This window comes from Calypte anna, chromosome 20, assembly GCF_003957555.1.
Source record: "Calypte anna isolate BGI_N300 chromosome 20, bCalAnn1_v1.p, whole genome shotgun sequence".
In the NCBI taxonomy this organism is placed as follows: Eukaryota; Metazoa; Chordata; class Aves; order Apodiformes; family Trochilidae; genus Calypte; species Calypte anna.
This window is the reverse complement of record NC_044265.1, coordinates 12,920,550-12,946,052: the sequence shown is the minus strand read 5'-3', so window position 1 is coordinate 12,946,052 and position 25,503 is coordinate 12,920,550. Positions and strand designations below refer to the sequence as shown.

The window sequence follows — 25,503 nt, the reverse complement described above, 5'->3', positions numbered from 1 at the left end:
AATCCTAAATTACCCAAAGGACTTGAACCTGAGCTCGTTAACAGCTTGTCCTTATTTCAAGGGCAGGGCTAAGATTTCATGAAAAACCTTGAAGGAAACACTGCCTTAATTCAGGCTACAATCTTCAGTAGCTGGGGTGTTTGCATTCTGTTGCTGGGAACATCTGGATTACCCAAATTATCCACATCTTTTTTCAGACAAAGGGAGAAAATCATAATGAGGAGGCTCAGAGCCAACTGCCTGGGAATTGGGCTGGAGTCACAGATTTCTCCCACAATAAAAAAATAATTAAAAGCTTTAAAATGGGGTTTTCTTTTTGTGCCAGTCAGTCTGAGTCCCTTGTACATGGACCAGTGGAAGAGATTCCAAATACACACTGGGGCTGATGGAAATTTTGTTCTGGCCCAATGATGCAGAAAGAAACTGGCAGTGAGATTTAACAAGGTCACTTGAAGGCACAGAAACCTCAATAAAATATGCTCATTCCCCACATCATCCTACAAGAGGGCCAGGGAGGTGAGGGATAAACCTTTCACTTATAGGAAATGGTGATTTATGCTTCATTTCCAAAAGCAGGAAATCCTTTTTTTAATCACTATTATTTATAGGGTTAATCCAGAGGCAGCATTTGATTGCCAGCACAGAAACCAAGGAAAGGGGAAGATGGATGGGGTTTGTCCATGGGATTTGAATCAGTTCTGAGCAGGAGGGTCTGTAGTCAAGGATACCTGTGTAATTTATGACCAAGGTTTTCAAAAGGGAATAACTGACCTTGGGTCCCTTGGGGTTGGCTGCCCAGTACATGACCTGTGAGGAGCACCAGCCTCCTTGAAACATGGCCTGAAAAAAACTGATTTCCTACCACAAATCTCTGGGAATTTGTAAGGTTTGTTGTATTTGGGGCTTGTTGCTAGAAAGAGGCAGCTGGAACCCATTCATTCCCCATTAATGCTGCTGGGTACAAACTGGTACAGACTGAGGTGATGTCCCCCCTCCCTCCAGGTTTCAGAATGCAAAAGGGTTTAAAGAAATGTTGTTTTTTTTTTTCCTGGTTGCTGTGTGGATGCTTGGGAATGTGTGGTTGCTGTGTGATGCTGAGGAATGACTCTTCTTCTGTTACCCTATTGCTGCCTAGGACCTGGCTGTCAGGATGTAACCTGTGTTTCAGCTTGAAGTTAATTTGATCTCACATCTGCTGTTCCCTGAATAAACACTGGATGATGCCCTGGAATAAGCACGATGGATTTTTATAGATGCTCAGGGGCTGCAATGAGGATCAGGACACAACAAGCAAGGCAGGTAGGACATACAGGAACCCACAAAAAAAAACATGGGGGGATTTGTTGTTTGAAAAAGCTGACAAGAAAAGTCTGGAAGAGATGAGACAAGAAAAGGCAAGTTTGGTGCTACACCTACACTACAGACCTGATTTCTCTTGTGGCTGTAATCCAGCCCATTTTTAGCCAGCAATCTATTATATTGGAAGATACCTGAGACATTTTGGGAGCAGGGGAATTATTACCCATCAAATATGTAGCTAGTATGATGAGAACTGACTTTGATTAATTTTGCAGCTGGCAAAATTACCCCTGCCTGAAAACGAAATCCATTTCCCATCCTTGTGGAAGCAATTGTGCTCTTATCAAAGAGAGTTTTAAAATGTAACAGAAAGGACTTTGCTCTGTGTCTCCCAGGTGAGGAATCAGGGATGTGAGAGGAAAGGCTGGAGTGATAATTCCCTGCTAACACAAGGAATCCTCTTCTTTCACAAGAAGTCTTCCTGACTTCCATGGAGTTATTTCTGGTGTTCCTAAAGGTAAATTCAAGTATATAGATGCATTCAAGTGATCTCCTTCCTCAGTCTCACCTCTGGAAAATGGAAAAAAATGGAAAATAATGGGGAGAGACCCATATTGAAAATGGAAAAAATGGAAAATAATGGGGAGAGACCCATATTTGCCTTTTTACTTCGTGCTTGTACAGCACCAAGCCCAGCAGAGCTCTGCCTCATGGGCACCCATCACCCCAGTAACTGTCCAAAAATTCAAATCTCCCTGCCAGAGATTATCTCCCAGACTAATTACCCTGTTGGCTTAGAGGACTCACTTTGAAAAGCAAGATAAACCAGCCAGCTTTGTTTAACTAAGAACTGCTCGGCTTTTAGGTGCCCCTTTCCCCACCCCCCCATGGTTCCAGCTGGGCTCCGGCTTCTCCCCCTTTTATTTCTCCCGTGAAAAGTTTTCCTCCCTGCAGCCTGTTTGCTGGAGCTCACGGATTCTCTCCTCCTCCCAAGCAGGAGGTGGGCAGGTCTTAACTCCATTAAATATCCCCAACACACCCAGCTCCGGGATTCTGCTCCCGGGGCAGCGCTGACCCAGAGGCAGCAGAACCTGAGCAAGAGCTTCACCCCCCCCCTCCCAGGACTGGCAGAAAGGTGAAACCAGAGGCAGCAACCGAGCAACCAAAGCACCCCACAGGATAAAGGGAGCTTAAAAAGCTCTAAAAAATACCTTTGTGTTGTTTGGGTTTTTTTTTCTGTCTCTGCACAGGAGGTTCCTGCAGCCTTTGGGCATCTCTGGAGGGTTTGTGTGCAGCGATGTCCCGGGGAAGAGCATCCTCCTAGGAGGAAGAGCAAAAAAGCAAGCAAACAATCAATCTGCTGTTATCCCTTCCCAGAGAGGGGTGAAAGAGAAGGAGAGAAAGGAGTTCGGGGGAATGAAGCTGGAGGATCCAGAGACTCGGAGAGGAAAAGTTGCCCCGACGGGATCCTGGGTGTGCTAGAGCTTGAGTTCTGCTCCACCATGGGATTTCTGGTGCCTAAAGGAAATCTCCTCCTCCTCCTCCTGTGTGCCAGCGTCTTCCTCGGTAAGTTTGAGAGCTTTTTCACCCCTGCCTTGCTTTTTAGTTCTTTTCTCCCTCATCCCTCCCCAAGCCATGCTGCAGAGACTGGGAATTTCTCCCACTCCTGCATCCTTACCGGTCCCTTGAACTCCAACCTCTGCTGAGCAACCTTTTGGCTTTTATTTTTCTGCTCCTTGAGCAGCTTGCCGGGGAAAGGGTTAAATCAGCGGTGGGGAAGGGGCCAGGATGGCGAGCACAGGCAGGGGGCTCAGCATCCTGCTCCTTCCTTGGCTTTTTCTTCCCTGGGTAAAGCGTGTAAATGTGGCTCCGGGCTACAGCTCCGGCTGGGGAGAGCTCAGCTAATGCTTCCCTTTGTATAATCCAGGGCAGCTCAAGCCTTAAGTGGGAGCCATAATTCCACGAGGGATGCGGGGAGAGCCCCCGGCTCCCTCTCCCCTCTCCGCGGAGCTGCCGCTGCGTGCAGCCGGCAGAGGAGCGCAGCTCCCCCGGCAGCTCCTGGAAGAAAGGTGGCTTTAATTTTTCATAGCCCACAGGCATCTCCGACTGTTCCTGCAGCCTACGTGCAGGGGCAGGGCTGTTCTTCACAGCCTCCAACTTTTAAAGTCGTTCTTGAGGAAAATCGCCCTCCTGTTGGGCAATATGTGCTCTCCCCACTCCTCTTCCTTCACCCATCGTTTTTGTGAAAGAGCAGCTATGGAGGTTAGTTTAAAAAGCTGAATTTCAGACTATTTTTTTTTTCCTGGTGCATTTGGAGCCAGTTTCTATGTGTAAATCCGACCCAGCATCCCTGTCTCCCAGCAGAAGGTTGTTTGTTTCCCATTTTGGCCTGCCCTTTCAGCATCTCCCTCCTACTCACAGGCTCACAACTTGCTGCAAAGTGGCCATGAAAAAAAATTTTAATGGTTTTATTTATGCTCTCACTTTCTGCAGACCACTCCTGCTCTGTGCTAGAAACCTTTCATCAGGATTTGGCCATGGGGGGGGGGGAACAGGGTGAGAAATCCATGGCTATGCTTGGGTTAGGAAGTCACCAAGGTGGCATCACCTTTCCATGCCATGGAAAAGGCTTTTCCATGCCACACACGTGTTTCATCCTGCTGTGCCCCATCCCTTCCCTGCAGCTTTTGGCCACGTGGAAACCCGAGCCCATGCAGAGGAACGTCTCCTGAAGAAACTCTTCTCAGGTTATAACAAGTGGTCCCGTCCAGTCGCCAACATTTCTGATGTGGTTCTGGTCCGTTTTGGCTTGTCCATTGCCCAGCTCATTGATGTTGTAAGTACAACCCAGCTGTGCAACAAGCAGCCAAGATGAACCCTGTTGTGGGTCCTGGTGTGTCTGGGTTTTACTGGGTGATCCAGGGTGGGGTTGGGAAGGCTTTGCTATCAGCAGGGAAAAGCTCTGCTGGGATGAGGGAGGATCCATGGGAGGGGTTGGGCATCCAAGCCCATCCTTTATTCTTCATTTATTACAGGCAAACCCAAATTCTTTATCCAGAGCTACTGGGGGCTGATCACAGCAAGTGGCTCAACTGAGATAAATACCAGAAAGCCCTGGCTAAGGAGAACACCAAATAGCAGATAGGGAATTTGAGGCATGAGTATTAACACCAATTTACCCATGGTAAGAGTGATCTGGAAGGTAGCTTGGTTTTTTTTTGTTGTTTCTGAGTGTTTGCTCCAAACCAAGTCCCACACGTGTTGTGTTCAGACCCTCCCAACCAATGCCCTCTGCAGTGGTGTGGGAAGGATCCTTGTCCCAGAGTGCTGAATCCCAAGGGGATCCCAGTGGGGCTGCAGCTGTTGAGCACCCACAAAAACACAAGCACACACACAAACACAGATTTTCTGTCTGCCTTGTGCAGATCCTGGTCCTGCTGGCTTTTCTCTTCCATCCCTGTCTGCCTGTTCTGCTTGCCAGAACATCCTCTTGGTGCAGAGCCACAACCCTTGAGCAGGTCTTGACCTCAGTGTGAGGCTCCCTCTCCCTTTTCCTTTCTCCAAGTCCTTTATCCCCTTTTTTTTATTCATCAAGGGGATGACAAAGGAAAGAGTAATGCAACTTAGACACGACTGGTGTGGGACAGTCACAACAAATGACTCTCCACACCATTTTAGCTTTTGAGATGAAGGTTTGGGGATGCAGAGGAAGCTGAAGTGGGGTGGGAGTTGGGCAACCAAAGTCCCAAGTTTCTGGGGACTTCCATCTCCTTGCAATCCAAGGCAGCAGCTTTGCAGCAGAGGAATGGTCACCCCTTCCCCTCCTCTCCTCTCTCTCAGCTCAGCCTGGAGGACCCAGGGCTGTCTGCAAGTTGCTCACGTTGAGGTTGTGTGGTTCTCATCTGAATAATTGATAAGGCTAAAGATGAGACATTAGTGACTGCTGAGGCAGGAGACAGACTTTCCATTATGCAGCTGCTGAAGGGGGGGAAGGGAGGGATCAATACACCTGCCTCCTAGTGCTTCCCCCAGTTTACTTAAGGAGAATTAATCTTCTTAAAATCATGTCCGTGGTCAGATGGGCAACTACAGGCAGGTCTGTGCAGGGTGTGGTTGGAGGAGACCTCTCCTCCCTTCCTGCCCCACTGGTGTGGTTGGGGACAAGGACACCAAAGCCACCACTGCAGCACTTTGGCTGCCTCCCCCTTCCCAGAAGGGACACTGGTTTTGTTCAAATCACCCCTGCAGTTGTTGGACCCCACGTTCAGCTCAGGGATGAGGAGTCTGAAAGAGAAATCAGTTCTGTGTTCAACCCTATCTCCTGCTGGGGGGTGGAGGAACAAAAATCAGGGTGGAACAAGACATCTCAGTGTGTCCTCACCTCACCCTGATGTGCTGAGGCTTTTCTGAACCCAGGAAAAAAACCAAAACAATAAGGGGTCAGACATGGGTCCTGGAGCAGCTACTGAGGACCACATTTGGGTTCCTAAACCCATCTCTTAAGGACTGGGGCATTGCAGCTCATCCAGCGGTGTTCCTGATTCCCTCCCTTTCAGCTAAGGCAGGAGCTGCATTTTTTTCCTTTCTTTGTTGCTTTTTTTTTTTTTTTTTTTAATTGTATTCCTCCTCTTTTTGTGTTCTCCTGGTCCCTAATCCCCAGAGGGAGGGGATCTCAGATCGTGTTTTACACTTGGTGCCACAGCAGCAGCAACGAGGAGGCAGAGGGAGGGAGAAGCAGAGCCCTGCCACCCATCTCTTGGCTTTTAATGTCCCAAATTAATCTTCAGCTGCCACAGGAGGAAGGTTAATGATGAGCAGCTTGCTTCCAAATGAGCCCTGTCAACTGAGAGGGTTTGGATGTCAGACCAAAGAGAGGCAGCAGAAAGCAAACACATGAATGAGCTGGGATGTGATGGTTCCACCAGAGCAGGATTAGGATCCTGGTTATTTACACAGGGGTTGTAAGCAATGTGTAAAGCAAGCAGCAAACTGATTAATTCCCCTGCAGTGCTGCCAGCATTGTATTTGCCTTACATTATTGCCTTACATCAGCCCCTCAGTTCAGGAAGGATATCGGGGTCCTGGAGCAGGTCCAAAGGAGGCAACTGGGCTGATGAAGGGATCCAGCACAGATCCTATGAGGAGAGGCTGAGGGAGCTGGGGGTGTTCAGCCTAAAGAAGAGGAGGCTCAGGGGAGACCTCATCATTCTCTCCAACTCCCTGAAAGGAGGTTGGAGCCAGGGGGGGGTTGGGCTCTTTTCCCAGGCAACTCTCAGCAAGACAAGAGGGCACAAAGGGTCTCAAGTTGTGCCAGGGGAGGTTTAGGTTGGAGCTGAGAAAGAATTTCTTTCTGGAGAGGGTGATCAGGCATTGGAATGGGCTGCCCAGGGAAGTAGTGGATTCTCCGTGTCTGGAGATCTTTCCAAAGAGCCTGGATGTGGCACTGAGTGCCATGGGCTGGGAACCACGGGGGGAGTGGATCAAGGGTTGGACTTGATGATCTCTGAGGTCCCTTCCAACCCAGCCAGTTCTATGATTCTATGAAAAATACAAAGAATCCTACCTGTCCAGACTATTTGTATTTAGACTAAAAAAAAACTCTACCATGGGACAGCATGGGTGTACACCAGCCTGTCCAAAGGTTGCATCCCAGCAGAATAATTTAGGTTTATTTGATAATCCCAATCCATAATACTCTCAGTTTGGGTATTTTGTAGAAGGAGAAATATTCCTGAGCTTCATGTTTCCAGAACTTTGCTCACAGGTAACATTTCACCAGAGAAGTGACCAAATACTCCTTGGAGATGAAGCTGAGCCCAGGTCAAGCCTTTCCTCTGCCTGTCTCCATCATCCTGGCCTGAATCCATCAGCACCAAGGAAAATCCCAGTAAATTCAGGTCCATCTGCTCACAGGGTTGCTTAGGTGCAGGCTCAGCTGTTCAGTGGCACTGGGCAGCTGCTAAACAAAAGAAACATCTGCCTTTTATTTCCAAGATGGAACATATATCACTGCAGAGGTGTTTTCCAACCACAGAAATGAAGTGCAATAAAGAGAAATGGAATTAATTCTTTAGGGCCTCTCCTCTGCTTCTGTAACCAAGATCTCCCCTTGCATTTCAGGATGAGAAAAACCAAATGATGACCACGAACGTGTGGGTGAAACAGGTGGGTGCCCCAAAATGTGTGGGTTTTCCAGAGTCTTTTTTAGTTTTGCAATCTGCACCCTCCCAGCTTTCTAACCCCTTGGTTTTGGCAGGAATGGCACGACTACAAGCTACGCTGGGACCCCCAGGAGTATGAAAATGTCACATCCATCCGAATCCCCTCGGAGCTGATCTGGAGGCCAGATATTGTCCTCTACAACAAGTGAGTGTGAGCACCCTGCCCAAACTTGGTTTGGTTTTGCAAATTTTGGGGTTTTTTTGGGTTTTTTTTTTTTCTTCTGAGGTGCTTCTCACAGTTCTTCTCCTTCGTTTGTTCTCTGTGCTTGAATTCCATGGAAATTCTCAAAATATCTATTGCAGACAAATAATGTTCATGACCAGGGCTTTGTTCTCTTCATGAATCTTTCTCTGGACAGGGTTTTGTTGGGGGATGCCAGGTATTGTTTTCTCTTCACATGTCAGATACACAATGAAGCTGGATTTGAGCTTTCTGCCTCCTTTAATTCTGTTTCCCCTAATTAATCACCAGCAACTGGAAAAGCCAATTACTGAGAAAGGGCTTAAAATATGCTGCAGACTTGTGTGTGTCACAGCTTTCAGGGCAGCCCAATACTCTTCTAGAATTAATCTTAAGTGTTTGTTCCTGATCCTGAATGCTTGAAATCTCTCTCTTGTATGGACACTTCCTAGGGAGCAGCTGGTAGGGTTTTCTTTCTTTCCTTTGGGGCTTGTTGATACTCTTAGAAAGGCTGTCCAAGTGCCAAGAATATTTTTTTTTCATTCCTTGGCTTATCAGACCAGAGCTCTCCAGTCTCCTGTGATGCAGGAGATCTCAGGCTCCCTCCCCAGCACAGGCTGCAGAAAAAACACTTCCTGGAGGCATCAAACAACCCCATCTTTGTGGCCAACACTCAAAGAAAAACCTCACAGCAGAAACCAAAGCTCATTTTTAATAAATAGTCGTCTGCTTCTAGTTTGATAGGGTTTTACTTTTGCCTTTTATTTATTTATTTGAAATAAATGGCTGAGGGAGGAATCTCTCCAGGGGATTGCAAGCTCTGGAGACCACAGCAATTGTTATTTTTTTTTCCCATTAGCTTCTCTCTGATCCTCAGTGGTGTGGAGTGATTGCAAAGCTCTTGGGAATCACTGCATTCTCACATAGTCATTTCCAGAGGTTTATCTCTGAGAGGTGTTAATTCACAGGCACTTGGACCTTCCTAGCCTGCAGGGACCCACTCTGAGTGTAAATACATATTAGAAATGCCTCACGTTGCAGTCAGAAAAGGTTTTTGCAGCTTCCACTGGAAAAAAAAAAAATATCCTTGTCCTCAGTGCTTAATTAATGATGAGAGCAGGGATTATTCTATTTGGGGCTTCTGGTCCTGGACCAGGAATCTTCATCCAGGAGACACTTGTGGCTGAAACCTTTTGCTGGTGCTGCTGGTAACTGCTGTGTCCCCTGCTCCCTTGCCTGACAACCTGGTCCATGCAAGGAAATCCTCAGTTTCCTTTTGTGTTCTCCACATTTTGGGACTTTATGCTCCAAGCAGCCCCTGGAGGGCAATGGGCCACCAGCCCTCAGAGCTGGGTAGCCTTTGGCTCTGCCCTCCTGTCACAGGGACCCCAGGGAGCAGCTGCCCATCTGCTCAGCTATTCCAGAACATTCTCCTATTCCTCTTCTGGGATGAGTCCATCAGCCTTGCCCACCTTGGTGTCCAGGGAGGTCTGGGAGGTAGCAATGCCATCTTCTGGCCTGGTGCCCCTGCCAGCTAAGCCCAAGCTGACTCTTTCTCCATACTTATCATCAATCATCAGAGACCCTGTCATGCATTTTTAATTGGATGCTTTATTCCTGAATTAAACACAGGGGTGGGCATCAGCCACAAGGCAGTCAGGGATGGTTTCCCATTCCCAGAGAGTGCTTCTTCTGGTGAGCATCTCAGCTAGAAATGCTTTAAAAAGAAAGGATTTGCAGTAATTAGGCATGGGTGATGCTAACAAAGGTTCTCCCTCATCTTTTACAAACACCTGTAATATAAAGTTACTGTTTAGAGGGGATGGGAAGTGATGCACACAATGCTGAGTCCCTAAGAGCAAGAGAATGTGTGCAGAGGTCCTTGGTGGGACCCCTTTGGCCTTTGGCATTATTCAGGCTTTTTAATGTGAGTTATTAATTGCTTCTCATGTGCTCTGGCAGGCCAGGAATTTCTGTTTGGGATGGTGTCTTTCTGGGAAGGAAATAATGCAAATGCCTCTTCTGGTTTCATCTCAGGGTATAGACAGAAACAACAAATTTTCCCCTTCCACACATCTGCAGCCCCAGCCAATGCCTTGGTTGCTCTGCTCCAGCAATCAGGGTTCATATTCCCCTGTGCTCAGCCCTGGTGAGGCCACAGCTTGAGTCCTGTGTCCAGTTCTGGGCCCCTCAGCTCAGGAAGGAGATTGAGGTGCTGGAGCAGGTCCAAAGGAAGCAACTGGGCTGGTGAGGGGATCCAGCACAGACCCTATGAGGAGAGGCTGAGGGAGCTGGGGGTGTTGAGGCTGGAGAAGAGGAGGCTCAGGGGAGACCTCATCACTCTCTGCAACTCCCTGAAAGGAGGTTGGAGCCAGGGGGGGGTTGGGCTCTTTTCCCAGGCAACTCTCAGCAAGACAAGAGGGCAGGGTCTCAAGTTGTGCCAGGGGAGGTTTAGGTTGGAGATGAGAAAGAATTTCTTTCTGGAGAGGGTGATCAGGCATTGGAATGGGCTGCCCAGGGAAGTAGTGGATTCTCCATGTCTGGAGATCTTTCCAAAGAGCCTGGATGTGGCACTGAGTGCCATGGGCTGGGAACCACGGGGGGAGTGGATCAAGGGTTGGACTTGATGAGCTCTGAGGTCCCTTCCAACCCAGCCAGTTCTATGATTCTATGATTCTATGATTCTATGATTCTATTCTTTAGGGCTTGAAGGGTAAGGTTGGGCAGAAGGGAAGAGCTGAGGGGACATGTGGGGACACCAAGGTGGGACACCCCTTCTGCTTGGTAGCTGATGAGCTCAAGGACCAGAGAGTGCTTCTGGTGAGCATCTCAGCTAGAAATGCTTTAAAAAGAAAGGATTTGCAGTGATGAGGCATGGGTGATGCTAACAAAGGTTCTCCCTCATCTTTTACAAACACCTGGAATGTAAAGTTACTGTTTAGAGGGCATGGGAAGTGATGCACATAATGCTGAGTCCCTAAGAGGTCTTTGGTGCGACCCCTCTGGCATTGTTCAAGCTTTTTAATGTGAGTTATTAATTGCTTCTCATGTGCTCTGGCAGGCCAGGAATTTCTGTTTGGGATGGTATCTTTCTGGGCAGGAAATTATACAAATGCCTCTTTGGTTTCATCTCGAGGTATAGACAGAAACAACAAAATCTGAATTGATTTGAGATTTACATCTTTAAGGAAACTTAGCCCTCTTATTGTGAGATTGTTCTCATATCTAAGCTCATTATTATCAAAAACATGCATTTATCCACTCCAGAGGCCCAAATTAAGTCAGCAAACTCATCTGCTTTGGCCTAGAGAGTACATGTAGTTGTCAACATTCATAAGGAATATAAAACCAAATTAATATCCTACAGGGAAATTAATATGCTGTTGGATTTTCAGGCTTCATGAGATAAGTTCCAAGACTCTGTGCACAGTTTCTACTTGATGTGACAAAGCATAACAGAGGGATATGAGTTAGGGGTGAAGCCACAAAGTCTCCTCTTCTCTCCAAAGTCCATCTGCTGCTTGGCTGGGGCTGGAAAAGCTCTTCAGATACCACCAGATCATTGATAAATGAATTACTTGATCTTTCCCATTCACTTCCCATTCATGAATGAACTTTAAGCACATTTTACTTTTCCCTTTTTTATATTTAAAGTTAAAACAAATATTTTTTTGGTCTAATAGGGACTAAACTCTTGGGGTTGCATTTTGATTTTTTTTTTCCCCTCCCTCACTCCTGTCTTGAGCCATTTGGACCCTCTGTAATATACAAACTCCAGAGGAGGTTTGCTAAAAGCAGAGGAATGTGAGCCCATGTCCAGATCCTAAAGGATGGGCAGGGGACTTGAAATGGGAGCTTTTCTGCTTAGTTTTCAGCTGGATACTCATGATATACCATGGCATTTGTCTCCTCCAGCCTGATGGATGTAAAACCTGGGAAGAAGCTACTGGGAACATTCAGACTTCAGAATATTCTCTTTTTTTTCTCACTATTGGCTGCTGTTAGCTGGTTTAAAAAGTAATCTCTGCTTCTGTCCCCATAGTCACAAAAAAAAAAAAAAAAAAGAATCATGAAGGGAATTCAAACACAAATTCCTGTAATTAGGAAAAAGAAATATCTGGAGGAATTCACCCAGTGTGATACACACAGGATTATGGGTCTGGATTAGAGGATCATCTGGCATTCAGCTTTTAAAAACCAGGAGAAAGCAAAGAGTTCTTTTGCACTACCTTAGGGTGTTTGTAACCACTGAGACTTAGGGACTAACACTGGATTCCTGACTCATCCCAAAGCTTTTTGGAGAAAAAATACCCAAAGATGCCCTATCTACATACTGGAAACTTCCTTGACATTTTTATTTGTGTGTATTTGCATGGATCTTGTAACTTTGCACCAGATTGTGTTTATAACAGGTCTGAGATTGACACTTTACACTTCAGTTTTCCTGATTCTTCTGGGAGTATACCTGACTCTTTCTGGCCAGGAATTCCATCCCTAAATGCCTCTGAGTTTGGCTGCCAAGCTCTACCCAGTGACAGAGGAATTAGGAGAAATGATGAAGAGGGGTCACGCATCATGACCCTGTGTCACGGTTTAACACTGGCCCGGCAATTAAACCGGATAACAGACACTCTCTATTAATGTCTCTTTCCTTGATAAAGAAAGGAGAGAGAATAAGGGAGAGAGACTGATGGGTTGGAAACTAAACTACACAACTTTAATGAACAGTAATGATAAATAGGAAAAATTACTAAATATACACAAATATACAGGAAAATGGAAACCACATTCCTCCCTCCTTTCCCCCAATAACTCTCACATCACCACCGAGGCTGCAGGGCAGCCCTGGGAAAGTCCAGGCTGGAATCCTGGGGTCAGGAGCAGTTGGGAGCTGGAGGCAGGAACACACAGATATGGGCTGGGATGGATCAGGAGCACAGGCAGACGAACGGACGGGATCCTTCCAGGATGCCGGGTGAAGGAAGGGAAGAAGGGAAATCAGGAAATCCAGAAGTCTGGAAATCTGGAAATCCGGAAAAGATCTGGCTTGGCCCTCCTGATGCCTCAAATTTATACTGAGTGTGACGTATATGGGATGGAATACTCTGTTTGGTCAATTCTGGCATCTATCTTGTCTGTTCCTCCCCAAAGGAGGGCTCAGGTGGGACCTCTGTGTCCTCCTGGACGGTAAAATGTTTTCCTCAGAGCTGAGCAGTGTCCTTGGCTCTGCACACCAGTCTCTAGCAGTAACTATAAACATCAAGTGTTATCAATCCTAGAAGCACACACTGTCTGAGAAACTTGCTGTTAATTTCAGCAAGTGCAACTACTTACAAGAGACTGAGCTAAAAGCAAAAGTACAAGACAGAAAATCACCTTTATCCTGGCCCAAACCAGGACACCCTGTTTGAGCAGAGAGTTGGGACTTGATAAGCTCCAGAAATCCCTTCCAACCTCTGCTTTATCATTTTGGTAGCACAAAGCAATTGTTCATCAAAATATTCCCTGGTTTGCCTCTGGGGAGAGTACTTGAATCTGAATATTAAAGCAGCATCTCTTTAATGTGGACCAAAAAGATGCAGGGTACATTCTCCTATAGGGGTCTTGAAACTGCAGTTTTTTCTTGCTTACTGCTGTTTGATGAGAAAGGCTTGAAATGAGAACATTCTAGCTATCTCCATATATGCACAGAGCTAATTTTCAGGCTTTTAAAGCTCTGTTTGGATTTAAATTGTATCATCAGAAATGAAAATAAAAGTGGGCCTCATTTCCACATTGAGTTTTGTGAGATGAGGTAGCTCCCAATTGCAGGGAAAATAGAAACTGGAAGGAGAAAAAAATAATAATAAAAAAAAAACTGGCAAGCTTCTCCATCAGCAGAGCTTTTAAATGAACTGCAGCTGATGGCTGCCAGTAAAGCAATGCCAAATAAACTTAGAAGATTTTAGAGGAGCAGCCTTTATTCTGGAAAGGAGGAGGCAAAGGCTGCAGAACACAGCAGTGCTCTTTCCCTTGGCAAAAAATAAAAGGAGCAAAGCAACTGTCTCCTCTGTTTAATGTGTGCACTGCTGCATTTGACATGAAAATATAAAAGCTCCAGGATTTTTTTACAGACAGATTTTCAGAGCTGTCAGGTCAGAGCAATCAGGAGAACCTGAGTGTCTTAACTCCCAGGTTCTTGCTGGGATGTTTGACTTGCACTTGCCCCTTCTTCTGGATGGTTTTGCATCACAACTGTCACAACACAGGGGTCTAGACTGAGCAAGAGAAAAATGTGCCAGCACTCTAAAGGGATGCCTGCAGATTTCCTCCATCCCACTTCATCAGATCTCCCACCTCCCTGCCTAAGGAAATAGTCACATCATTGAATATTGACACAACTTGGCTGGGAATGGGTTCTCCATAAAAAAACCCCCAGGCTATCCCGGAAGAACAGATTTCATAGAATCATAGAATCATAGAATAGGTTGGGTTGGAAGGGACCTCAGAGATCATCGAGTCCAACCCTTGATCAACTACCCCCACAGTCACTAGACCATGGCACTGAGTGCCATATCGAGTCGCTTTTTAAATGTCTCCAGGGACGAAGAGTCCACCACCCCCCCAGGCAGCCCGTTCCAATGGCTGATCACCCTTTCCGTGAAAAAATTCTTTCTAATATCCAATCTGAACTTCCCCTGGCACAACTTGAGACCCTGCCCTCTTGTCTTACTGAGAGTTGCCTGGGAAAAGAGACCAACCCCCCCCTGGCTCCAACCTCCTTTCAGGGAGTTGCAGAGAATGATGAGGTCTCCCCTGAGCCTCCTCTTCTTTAGGCTGAACACCCCCAGCTCCCTCAGCCTCTCCTCATAGGATCTGTGTTTGAGTCCCTTCACCAGCCCAGTTGCCCTCCTTTGGACCTGTTCGAGGATCTCAATATCCTTCTTGAACTGAGGGGCCCAGAACTGGACACAGTACTCAAGGTGTGGCCTAACCAGTGCTGAGTATAGGGGCAGAATCACCTCCTTGGACCTGCTGGCCACACTGTTTCTGATACATGCCAGGATGCCATTGGCCTTCTTGGCCACCTGGGCACACTGCTGGCTCATGTTCAGCTTCCTGGCAATCCAGACTCCCAGGTCCCTTTCTGCCTGGCTGCTCTCCATCCACTCTGTGCCCAGCCTGGAGCTCCCCATGGGGTTGTTGTGGCCAAAGTGCAGGACCCGGCACTTGGCCGTGTTGAAGCTCATCCCATTGGAGTCAGCCCATCTCTCCAGTCTGTCCAGGTCCCTCTGTCCAGGTCCCCCTCATTTGCAGTTTTCTGCCCTCCTTCCCTTGGAGGAGATGGAAGAAAGGTTTTGGAATCCCATCAACATCTAGGATGAGCTTCTGACTCCCAAATGCAAGAAGCAATCCTGCCCTTGGTTTGGCTCCTGCCATGGCAAAATCCAGCTTGGAAGGCTATCCAGTGTTATTCAGAGTAATCTGCAATCCAAAGAGGATCCAGGATGAGGCTGGGTTTGTTAGGCAAGCAATTAAAAAGATTTTCCTCTCAAAGAAGCAGATAATTTATGGAAATAATTGACACATGAGACGTGTAACATCACTCTGGTTGCATCCTTGCTTGTAGCAGAGGTGTGTGGGAAGTCAGGCAGAGATGGCAAAAATGCCAGACAGGACCTTTCTGGGAAATGAAAGACAATTACAGGAATTATTCTTGTTCCTGGATAAATTTTTCAGAAGTTTCATGCCCTTTTCCCAATTGTTTTCAAAAGGAGAACCAGACCTGGGCCATGTTCCCAGCCATTACCATAGTGCTCTACCTGAGAAAGGAAGCATTAGTGGATGCTCATAATTCCTGTTCTGTAGTATGCCTACAATTACAAAGATGTTATCCCATTAGTGAACAATTTGATCATACCTTGGAGATCTCATTAAAGGCAGAATTGGATTCCAAATTTCCATGGAGGCTTTGAAAGGAAACCACAGAGAGGAGCAAATACTGGGCTGTCACTTCCAGGCATGTTCATGTCTCAGTCTGGCAAAACCTGGGAGAAAATAAAATCCTGAAGTTTTTTATCCCAATCAAGTGGTCCTGGAGTATAAAATAGATTTTAGAAGAGGTAAGAAAGGGGTTGGGTGGGTGGTACCATGGCATTGCTGGGTTTTGTTTGTGTTGGAGTGAAACACCAGGGTGGTTTTGCCTTGATGCCCTGTGGATAGCAGTCTGGGTTTGGACTTGTTTTCAGCTTTCCTAAAGAAAGGAAAGCTTAAAAAAAAAACCCAGTTCAGAGGTCAAAAAGCACTGGGTTCTTTGGTGTTTTGGTTTGCCAAACTCTACCACAGAGAGCAAAAGCTTTTTATTAAAGAAACACAGAGAAACAGCCCCATAGACAATTATAGACAAGGTTTTTTCCCATTAATTCAGCCAACCTGGAAAATTGTCTCAAAAGATCAAGGTCAGGGCTGTGAGCCTGGGGGCATCTGCCCTTTCTGCCCAGATTCTCTCTGAGCCAAACCAGCTCATGGAATGCCAGATCCTGCCACTTCCCAAAGGAAGGAGTTTTCCAGGAAGCCAGCAAGGACATGGACTGGTGAGGATGCTTCACAGGGCAGCAAGAAATATCAGAAAATCTTTTTTTGTGTGTCTTTTTTGTTCTGGGTTTGGGTTTTTTTTTTCCTTTTCCTCTTTTTTCCATATGAATTCATGGCTGTTTTTTCTAAAGAAATAAATTTAGGAAAGTTCCTCTGCCTTCAGCAGCTGGAGGGGTCCCTGCAGGGTTTATCTTGCTGCTGGGGAGGAGGTGCCCCCCCCCTGCACCCCATTGCTTTAGGGCTGCTGTCAGGGCACATCTGGGCACTGGAGCAGCAGAAAAGGGACAAGGGACATTGCTGATGGCTGGGGGAGAGGCTGCAGGCTGGATGGGCTCCAGCCAGGAGGAGCAGAGAGCTTGCTGGCTACATCAGCCTGAATAATTCAGCTGGAGAGTTTTTAGCAGAAGCTCTTCCCTCCCCTGCTCAGCTTCTCCCTCAGCATCACACGAGCAGCAGCTTCCTCCCTGTCCCCCTCCTCCAGCCACCAGTGACAGATGGGCCCCAAAGCCCTCCCTGCTTTTTGGAGGTTCTGCTCCCCATCCCTGCAGCTAGACTTGGGGATACTGCTCTATGAACAGATTCCACCTGTTCTGGTTTTGCTTGTTTGGGGGTTTGCTTGTTTAGGGCTTTTTTTTTTTTTGCTTTTTTTTTTTTTTTCCTGTTGGGATTTCAACCTTTCAGACATTTACTCACAATGGAAAAGAAAAGAAAAAACAAAAAAACAAACCTCCAGCTGCATCCACAACTCATCCACCTTTTAAGGCTGATCCAGGCTGTGAGTTTCCAAGGATGTGAAAATTCTTTGGCTGCAAGTAGAACCCCAGACAGAGAGAGGAGCTGAACTTTCAGTCCATCCCTGCACAGAGGGGCTGCAGGTGTAGGGCTCATCTCCACCAGGATGATTTTGCAGCTCTGAAGGTTTCAGTTTTGCCTCTCTCTGTAAAGCCAGGCTGGCTGCAGGTCCTGGAGACACAGCCTGGCAGAAGGATGTTGCTGTGGAACAGACACCCGTGGGCTTGGCCCTAGATGTGGAGTCTCAGGGTCGTGGTCCATGTGTCCTCCTGGCTGAGAGCAGAGGAGGATCAGAGCTTCTTGATTTCATGGCCATGCAGGGCATTAATTAGCTGCTGTGCTAATTGAATCTGTTAATGAGATGATTTGTTTCTGGGGCCTCAATGTCCTGGGACAACCAGCAGGTTCAGTGTTCCAGGTGTGGGGTGTGAGGAAGGAGCAGAGTTACAACTGGTGATGCTCAGGAGGTGGAGCTCCAGGTTATCTCCAGGCTTCGAGATCCCACTCAGAGAGTTTCTCAGCCCCTTTCCTTTCTCCAACACTTTTATGCCTTGAGTAGGACATTCCTTGGGGGCCTTTTGTCCCCCAGTGCCTCTCCTACTGCCTTTCCTGAGTTCCTTTGCCTGTATCCCAATTCCCATGAGGAGCTGGAAGCAGCTGGTGTCCCAGCAGGGAGCTGGGGGACAGGGGTGTGAAAAGCAGATCCAAGGCAATGAAAATCCTGTTGGTGCAATAGTTTTTTTCCCTGGCTGGAAAATCCTGGTTTGTTATCTGCTTATCTTCCAGCAGCACCCAGAGCCCAGCTGAGAGGCTCTGGAAGAAGGCACCATTAAAGGCAGCTGCCTGGGAAATCTGAGCTTAACTTTCATTAGTCCTGTTAAGAGGATGTTCTTGCTGGGTGTCCTGTAACAGACAATGGTTACCCAACACTTTCATTTATAGCAGCTGCCACAATTAATTCTGCAGAGCCCACAGCCACGCCATTTGGAAGTGGTTCCTTCCATCACTTCAAAGGAAACCCAACCCTTTCCATTTTGTGGGCATTTGGGGGACAAGTTTGATTAAAAAATTGTGTTTCTTCACCTCCAGGACCTGACTGCCAGGTGAGGGCTGATGTTTGCTTGCAAATCCAGTGCTTGTATAAGCCCACAGACTTCAAAACCCACTGGGCAGAGTGGATGAACCCAGTGTCTGCACACCATGGGCCTCTTGAATCCCTCAGGTGTGTCCCAAGTGGACTTTTTGGAAGCCAGACACTGAATATCCTATTTCTTTATCAGCACTGAGATCTTCCAGAGAAATCTTTGTCTTTTTTTATTTATTTCCTGTGTCTCTACAGTGCTGATGGTGACTTTGCAGTCACCCACCTGACCAAGGCTCACCTCTTCTACGATGGGAGAATTAAATGGATGCCACCTGCCATCTATAAAAGCTCCTGCAGCATTGATGTCACCTTCTTCCCCTTTGACCAGCAAAACTGCACAATGAAGTTTGGCTCCTGGACCTATGACAAAGCCAAGATAGACCTGGTGAGCATGCACAGCCACGTGGACCAGCTGGACTACTGGGAGAGTGGGGAATGGGTCATCATCAACGCTGTGGGCAATTACAACAGCAAGAAATACGAATGCTGCACAGAGATCTACCCTGATATCACTTATTCCTTCATTATCCGGAGGCTGCCACTCTTCTACACCATCAATCTCATCATCCCCTGCCTCCTCATCTCCTGCCTGACCGTCCTGGTTTTCTATCTGCCCTCTGAGTGTGGAGAGAAGATAACTTTGTGCATCTCTGTTCTGCTGTCCCTCACTGTGTTCTTGCTGCTCATCACAGAGATCATCCCCTCCACCTCCTTGGTCATCCCTCTGATTGGAGAGTACCTCCTCTTCACCATGATATTTGTGACCTTGTCCATCATCATCACTGTCTTTGTGCTCAATGTCCACCACCGTTCCCCACGGACCCACACGATGCCAGACTGGGTGAGGAGGGTTTTCCTTGACATTGTCCCACGCCTCCTCTTCATGAAACGTCCCTCTGCTGTCAAGGACAACTGCAAGAAGCTCATTGAATCCATGCACAAAACAAACAACACCCCCAGGCTTTGGGCTGAGGTCAGTGTGGAACCCAACCTCACCACCTCCTCCTCCTCCAGCCCCCAGAGCACCGAGCCATCCCCCACCTCTTCCTTCTGTGCCCACCTGGAGGAGGCAGCCAAACCTCAGCCTATCTGCAAGTCCCCTTCTGGGCAGTACTCTGTACAGGTGACCTGCTCCTCTCCACAACCTTCCCACCACCATCCCCTGAGTGACACCCAGGCCACCTCTGTCCTGAAGGGCAGGTCCCTCAGTGTCCAGCAGATGTACAACCCCAGCAAGGCAGAGGAAGGGACCCTCCGCTGTAGGTCCAGGAGCATCCAGTATTGTTACCTTCAAGAAGACTCTTCCCAAACCAATGGCCAATCCACTGGCTCCCCAGCATCCCAGAGGTGTCACCTCAACCAGGAGCAGCCCCAGCACAAGCCCCCCCAGTGCAAGTGTAAATGCAAAAAGAGCCAAGGAGCTGGCACGGGAGCTCAGGGGAGCAAGACCAAAGAACAACATCTCCTCTTGATGTCCCCAGCCCTGAAGCTGGCAGTGGAAGGGGTTCACTACATTGCAGACCACCTGAGAGCAGAAGATGCAGATTTCTCAGTAAGTTCACTAACTCAGACTTCTCTCTTTTGGGTAAGTCCAACATCACCTGCTAAGGAAGCCCCACCAGAGCTGGGGGCTCTCCAGGTTCACCCATTCCTGATGCTGTCGTTTTGTTGTTGGTTTTTTGGTTGGTTTTGGGCACTTTGGTCACTGCAGACACTCAGTGAGCCTTGGCACAACCAGAGCATGCTCAGAGATGCTCTAGGACAATAGGAATCTCCAGCAGAAAATAGGAGTAAAGTTGTTGTAGGTAGAAAGGAAGCAGCTGTGATGGTGAAAGAGACCCAAAAACTCTGGGACAGTTTGAGGCTACACTGATTTCTTTTTCTAGCTTCAAGTCACATCAAGTGGCAAAGCCCAATTTATTGATTTTTTTTTTTTTAATTCAGGTGGACATGGCCAGAAAGATGCTCTCCTGGCAGTGAAATCTGCTGGAAGGAGCAGAACAGATCGAGTGAAATGAGAATTTACTAGGGGGAAAAAAAAAAAAAAAATCAGGAGTCAGATTTCCTTTCATCTTAAAATCAAATTGCAGCATTTCTTCATGGGAGGCTTCAAGAAGTCTCTCAGCAGGCCCCTCCATGCAGCTGCAGCCCCTGAGACACAGCTCACTGTCTCTTGGGTAATATTTTCAGACATGCACCTTCCCAAAAAGGGAAAAGAGCTTCTTTTCAAGTTCTTGTCTCTTTTTCTAAAGCCCCACTGCCACAGGGGTAGTGCTTGTAAATTAAAAGCAAATAGGTTAATTAAATAAGTGCTTCAGCAAATGGGAGCTGCAAGAGGAAGTTGTTTGTTATTAAAAAAAAAAACAAAAAGTATCTGCAAACAATACAAGCACAAGGGTACACCAGGGAAAATGCAAGAGAGGGTTGTCCCAGTGTGATAGAAATTAATAGATAGAAATTAATTACAGACTGAAAAGCAAAATAAGCTGCATGTCACACACCAGCCAAAACAACCAGAGCATCATCTGCAAAGTCAGATGAAATGATGATCTGGGGTCATCAAGAGCAGTCAGCATGGTTTTATGAAGGGTAAATCATGTTTGACTAACCTCATAGCCTTCTATGAGGAAATTACTAGGTGGATAGATGATGGAAGAGCGGTAGATGTGGTTTATCTTGATTTCAGTAAAGCATTTGACACCGTCTCTCACAGCATCCTTGTAGATAAGTTGATCAAGTATGGGTTTGGTGATCAGGTAGTGAGGTGGATCAGGAACTGGTTGAAAGGAAGGAGTCAGAGAGCTGTAGTCAATGGGGCAGAATCTGGTTGGAGGTGTGTGACTAGTGGAGTCCCTCAGGGGTCGGTACTGGGACCGGTGTTGTTCAATATCTTCATCAACGACTTGGATGAGGGTATAGAATGTACCCTCAGCAAGTTTGCTGATGACACTAAGCTGGGAGGAGTGGCTGACACACCAGAAGGCTGTGCTGCCATTCAGAGAGACTTAGACAGGCTGGAGAGTTGGGCAGGGAGAAACATGATGAAATTCAACAAGGGGAAGTGTAGAGTTTTGCATTTGGGGAAGAACAACACGATGTCCCAGTATAGGTTGGGGGCTGACCTGCTGGAGAGCAGTGTAGGTGAAAGAGACCTGGGGGTCCTGGTAGACAAGAGGATGACCATGAGCCAGCAATGTGCCCTTGTGGCCAAGAAGGCCAATGGCATCCTGGGGTGCATTAGAAAGGGTGTGGTTAGTAGGTCAAGAGAGGTTCTCCTCCCCCTCTATTCTGCATTGGTGAGGCCGCACCTGGAGTATTGTGTCCAGTTCTGGGCCCCTCAGTTCAAGAAGGACAGGGAAGTGCTTGAAAGAGTCCAGCCCAGAGCTACTAAGATGATTAAGGGAGTGGAACATCTCCCTTATGAGGAAAGGCTGAGGGAGCTGGGTCTCTTTAGAATCATAGAATCATAGAATAGGCTGGGTTGGAAGGGACCTCAGAGATCATCGAGTCCAACCCTTGATCAACTACCACCACAGTCACTAGACTATGGCACTGAGTGCCATATCGAGTCGCTTTTTAAATGTCTCCAGGGACGAAGAGTCCACCACCTCCCCAGGCAGCCCGTTCCAATGGCTGATCACCCTTTCCGTGAAAAAATTCTTTCTAATATCCAATCTGAACTTCCCCCGGCACAACTTGAGACCCTGCCCTCTTGTCTTACTGAGAGTTGCCTGGGAAAAGAGACCAACCCCCGCCTGGCTCCATCTTCCTTTCAGGGAGTTGTAGAGAACTTAGTTTGGAGAAAAGGAGACTGAGGGGTGACCTCATCAATGTGTTCAAACATGTAAGGGGTGAGTGTCAGGGAGATGGAGTTAGGCTTTTCTCAGTGGTGACCAGTGATAGGACAAGGGGTAATGGGTGTAAATTGGAGCACAGGAGGTTCAAGTTGAATATCCGGAAAAATGTTTTTCCTGTAAGGGTGACAGAGCCCTGGAACAGGCTGCCCAGGGGGGTCGTGGAGTCTCCTTCACTGGAGACATTCAAAACCCGCCTGGACACGTTCCTATGTGATGTACTCTAGGTGGCCCTGCTCTGGCAGGGGGGGTTGGACTAGATGATCTTTCGAGGTCCCTTCCAACCCCAAGGATTCTATGATTCTATGATTCTATGAAAGCCTTGTTGGCCTGGTACCTGTCTGCATCTTCAGATTATTCTAAATAAAAAGACTTTAAAGACAGCTTAAAAATAAAATGGGAGAGAATATAGCTCAGGGGGAGGAAAGGAAGGATGATTCCACTGGATTATTTTTAACAAAGTACAACAAAAGCACCTGGGGTGGCTCTAATCTCTGCTGCAGGTTCTGGGTCCTGGGCATCAGATGTCACCAAGGTCCCTCAAGGGGGATGCTCTGCTCCCACCTGCCTGGAGCTGGCCCAGGAAAGAGCTGCAGGTTCCCATATTTTGGGGGAATTTGGGGGAATTTGAGGGTGAGGGAGTCAGCTGGTTCCTGCCCCTTGATCCTTTCCATGAAATAGCTTTGAGTGAGCTTCTTAAAACCAAAGAAAAGCACAGCTCAGGAGTTGGGGTGGCAGGGAAATGCTGGGAGAAAAAAAAACCAAAACAACTGAAAATACAAAATCCAGATCCTATTCTTTTTTTTTTTTGGTGCTTGGCAGATCACAGCATTTTAAGACCTGAAGTTGCCACTACAGATGTGAAAGCACCTGCTGCTGCAAAATGGCTTTTTAATGGATATTTGGGTTGCTTCCCTTACCAAAAGGAATTTTCATCATAATCAGCAAATAATAATAATAATAATAATAATAATAATAATAATAATAATAATATCATCAAGCCAGGTCTCTGAGCTACCCCCTTACCATTCTTTAAAGCAAACCTGGGATCTGTGGATGAAAAAGCCTGTGGCCCCAGGGTCCCATGGATATTGTCCTGTGGGGAGGTGTTATCCCTACAGAGAGAGGCAGAATCCCAGATTCCAGCCCTCGGGTCTGTCAGTCACCAGTTCCTGCATTGTAGGAAAATATAATGGGCACAGCCAGAGCAAAGAAAACTCTTCCTGGGAAAGACATTAATAGCAGCAATGTAGTAAAAGAGGGTTTTTTTTGATATGTGTGGTTTCTTGCTCAATGAAATAGCCATTTACAATCCTTGCCTGATGGCATTAATAAGCACTAGACCTCCCCAGAGAAGAATTCCTGGAAAACCTTCCTGCAGCCAGGCAAAAGTGGGGAAATAGCTTCTTTTATTTGCTGGTTCATTTTCACTTCTTACTCACCCCAAGCTGTAAATCCTTTCACAGAAACTGTTTGGCTTCATTAATCTGTAGGCAAATCTGTTTCTGAGCATGGGAAACAAGTGATTTCCTTCCCCCATCTCCCATCCCACTCTTCCCAGTTGGAATTACAGCCTTATTTACAACTCCCAGGTCTGGTGTTGCTCATGGAAAATGGGATAGGGAGTGTGCACAGATGAGCTTAACTATCCCTGGGTGTATTCCATCCCCTGGAGAGCTGTGAACAGGGAGTCTGGGAATCTGTCCCACATCACTTCTAGGACCACAAAAAAGAAGTGACACCTTCCCCTCTCTCTGCAGTTAAAATACCCTGGTTTGGAATAAAGCTCTGACAGTCTGTATGGGTTTTAATCTCAAATATCAATGTCTCAGCTAAGTGCTCATCTCAAATAAATGCTATTAACACTTTCAACCCTCTGTTCCCAGGTGAAGGAAGACTGGAAATACGTTGCCATGGTCATTGACAGGATCTTCCTCTGGATGTTCATCATCGTGTGCTTGCTGGGAACTGTTGGGCTCTTCCTCCCCCCGTGGCTGGCAGGGATGATCTAACTCTAACCCCAGAAGGGAGAAAATATCCACTTTAGGGCTTCTAGCTCACCTGGAGGGAGAGGAGCAGGGAAATGGAGGCAGAATAATTCCCTACATGTCCACACTTGAGTTGTCCCAGAGCTCTCTGGGAATACTTTCCAAGGTCGCATCCTTTTGCTGAGCCATTCTCACCTCCTCCATCTAATTTAGGGGGGGGAAGATTCTAATTAAAGTCTGTACATAGCATGGTGGCATTCATTCCTTGGCATATATTCAGCAATGTAAGAACACGAGCTTGGTCCCTAAAGCAGCACATCCAGAGGCTTAGCATCTACAAACCAATCCTTGGCAAATTAGCTGGAATTGTCCTCAGAGGTCTCCGTGTGCCCTGCCTGGTAATTTTGCCCCATCAAGCTGAAGCAGTTGAGGACTGTGTGTCCCTGTATGAGTCATTTTTATAAATAAAGTTCCAGATTTGGGCTATCTGTGTAGGCTGTGTCTGTAGGGCGAGATGGAGAGGTTGGAAAAGCTGGAGGAATTCCTCGAGGCAGTTTTGGGAGCAGCAGTGAAGCAAAACACAGCTCCAGGTTTTATGACTTTGGTCACCACCCCTCAGACCCCACAGGGATCCTGGCTGGGTGAGGATCACACCAATGAAGGGAGGATTTGGGGTTCAGAGTCAGAACTTGTTGGTAGCCCCTAAGTCTCCTGCCAAGGGGAATTTCCTAGCCCCAGGTTAGGGCTCCTGCAAAATAGCAAACCCCCCATTCCCATCCTCAGTGCTGGCTGCAAGGTGAGCAGCACCCAGCCCAGTGTCTCCCCAGAGCCTGGCAAGTGAGGTTTTGCTCATCTCAACCCCTCCAGTGAGCAGCAGAGAACTTCAGAAGCTCAGGACAGGGATGCTGAGCTGGAAACAAGAAGTTTTAAAGAGACTTCTTTGGAATGCAGTTTTCCTCCACTCAGCCTGAGCAACAGAGGCTCCAAGCCAGCTCTGTCATCAGCCTCTTTGGCCTCATCTAAGAAGTTACAACTGACCTCTGTGTTCACAGCCTCAGCCAAGTGCCCCAAACCTGCCCAGCTCCTAAAAACCTGGAGGCTTGAGCCAGCACCCCAAAGAGGAAGGGAGGAGGACCCAGGGGCTGCTGCTGCCTCTGTGCTTGGTTTCAGAATTAAGAGAGGCTCGGGCTTTAGAGATGCTAATTTGTCCCTTTTCACAGTCACTGAGTTTGCTTATGGCAAGGAAAGGAAAATAAACAGTCCAACATCTTCAAGGTCTGGTGCATAAATGTACCCAGGGCAGCTGCAGCCTGGGCAGAGGGGATGGGCTGGGGGTTGTGTTACAGACAGGGGGTGGGCTCAGCGAGCTGTCCTCAACCCCCTCCAGTGCCTTTTTTTGCCTTTTAATAAAGTAATCATGGAGATGGGGCAATTTCTGAGCCTGGGCACT

The 25,503-nt window shown here is 47.3% G+C and overlaps 1 protein-coding gene across 1 annotated transcript; it reads left to right on the top strand.

The window, feature by feature from the left end:
- Positions 1 to 2,798: 2,798 nt before the first annotated feature.
- CHRNA4 (cholinergic receptor nicotinic alpha 4 subunit) lies at positions 2,799 to 24,077 on the top strand. Its single transcript, XM_030463024.1, has 6 exons — positions 2,799 to 2,865; positions 3,984 to 4,135; positions 7,420 to 7,464; positions 7,556 to 7,665; positions 18,407 to 19,763; positions 23,952 to 24,077. Exons 1-6 carry the CDS (start codon positions 2,802 to 2,804, stop codon positions 24,075 to 24,077), a joined length of 1,854 nt encoding a protein of 617 aa, XP_030318884.1. The 5' UTR covers positions 2,799 to 2,801.
- Positions 24,078 to 25,503: the final 1,426 nt, after the last annotated feature.

Bases quoted from the DNA above. Each gene is read 5' to 3' on its own strand.
- CHRNA4 (XM_030463024.1), top strand. From the start codon at position 2,802: ATGGGATTTCTGGTGCCTAAAGGAAATCTCCTCCTCCTCCTCCTGTGT. The intron at 2,866-3,983 runs GTAAGTTTGAGA...CCTTCCCTGCAG, and splicing joins GTGTGCCAGCGTCTTCCTCG to CTTTTGGCCACGTGGAAACC. The intron at 7,465-7,555 runs GTGGGTGCCCCA...TGGTTTTGGCAG, and splicing joins CGAACGTGTGGGTGAAACAG to GAATGGCACGACTACAAGCT.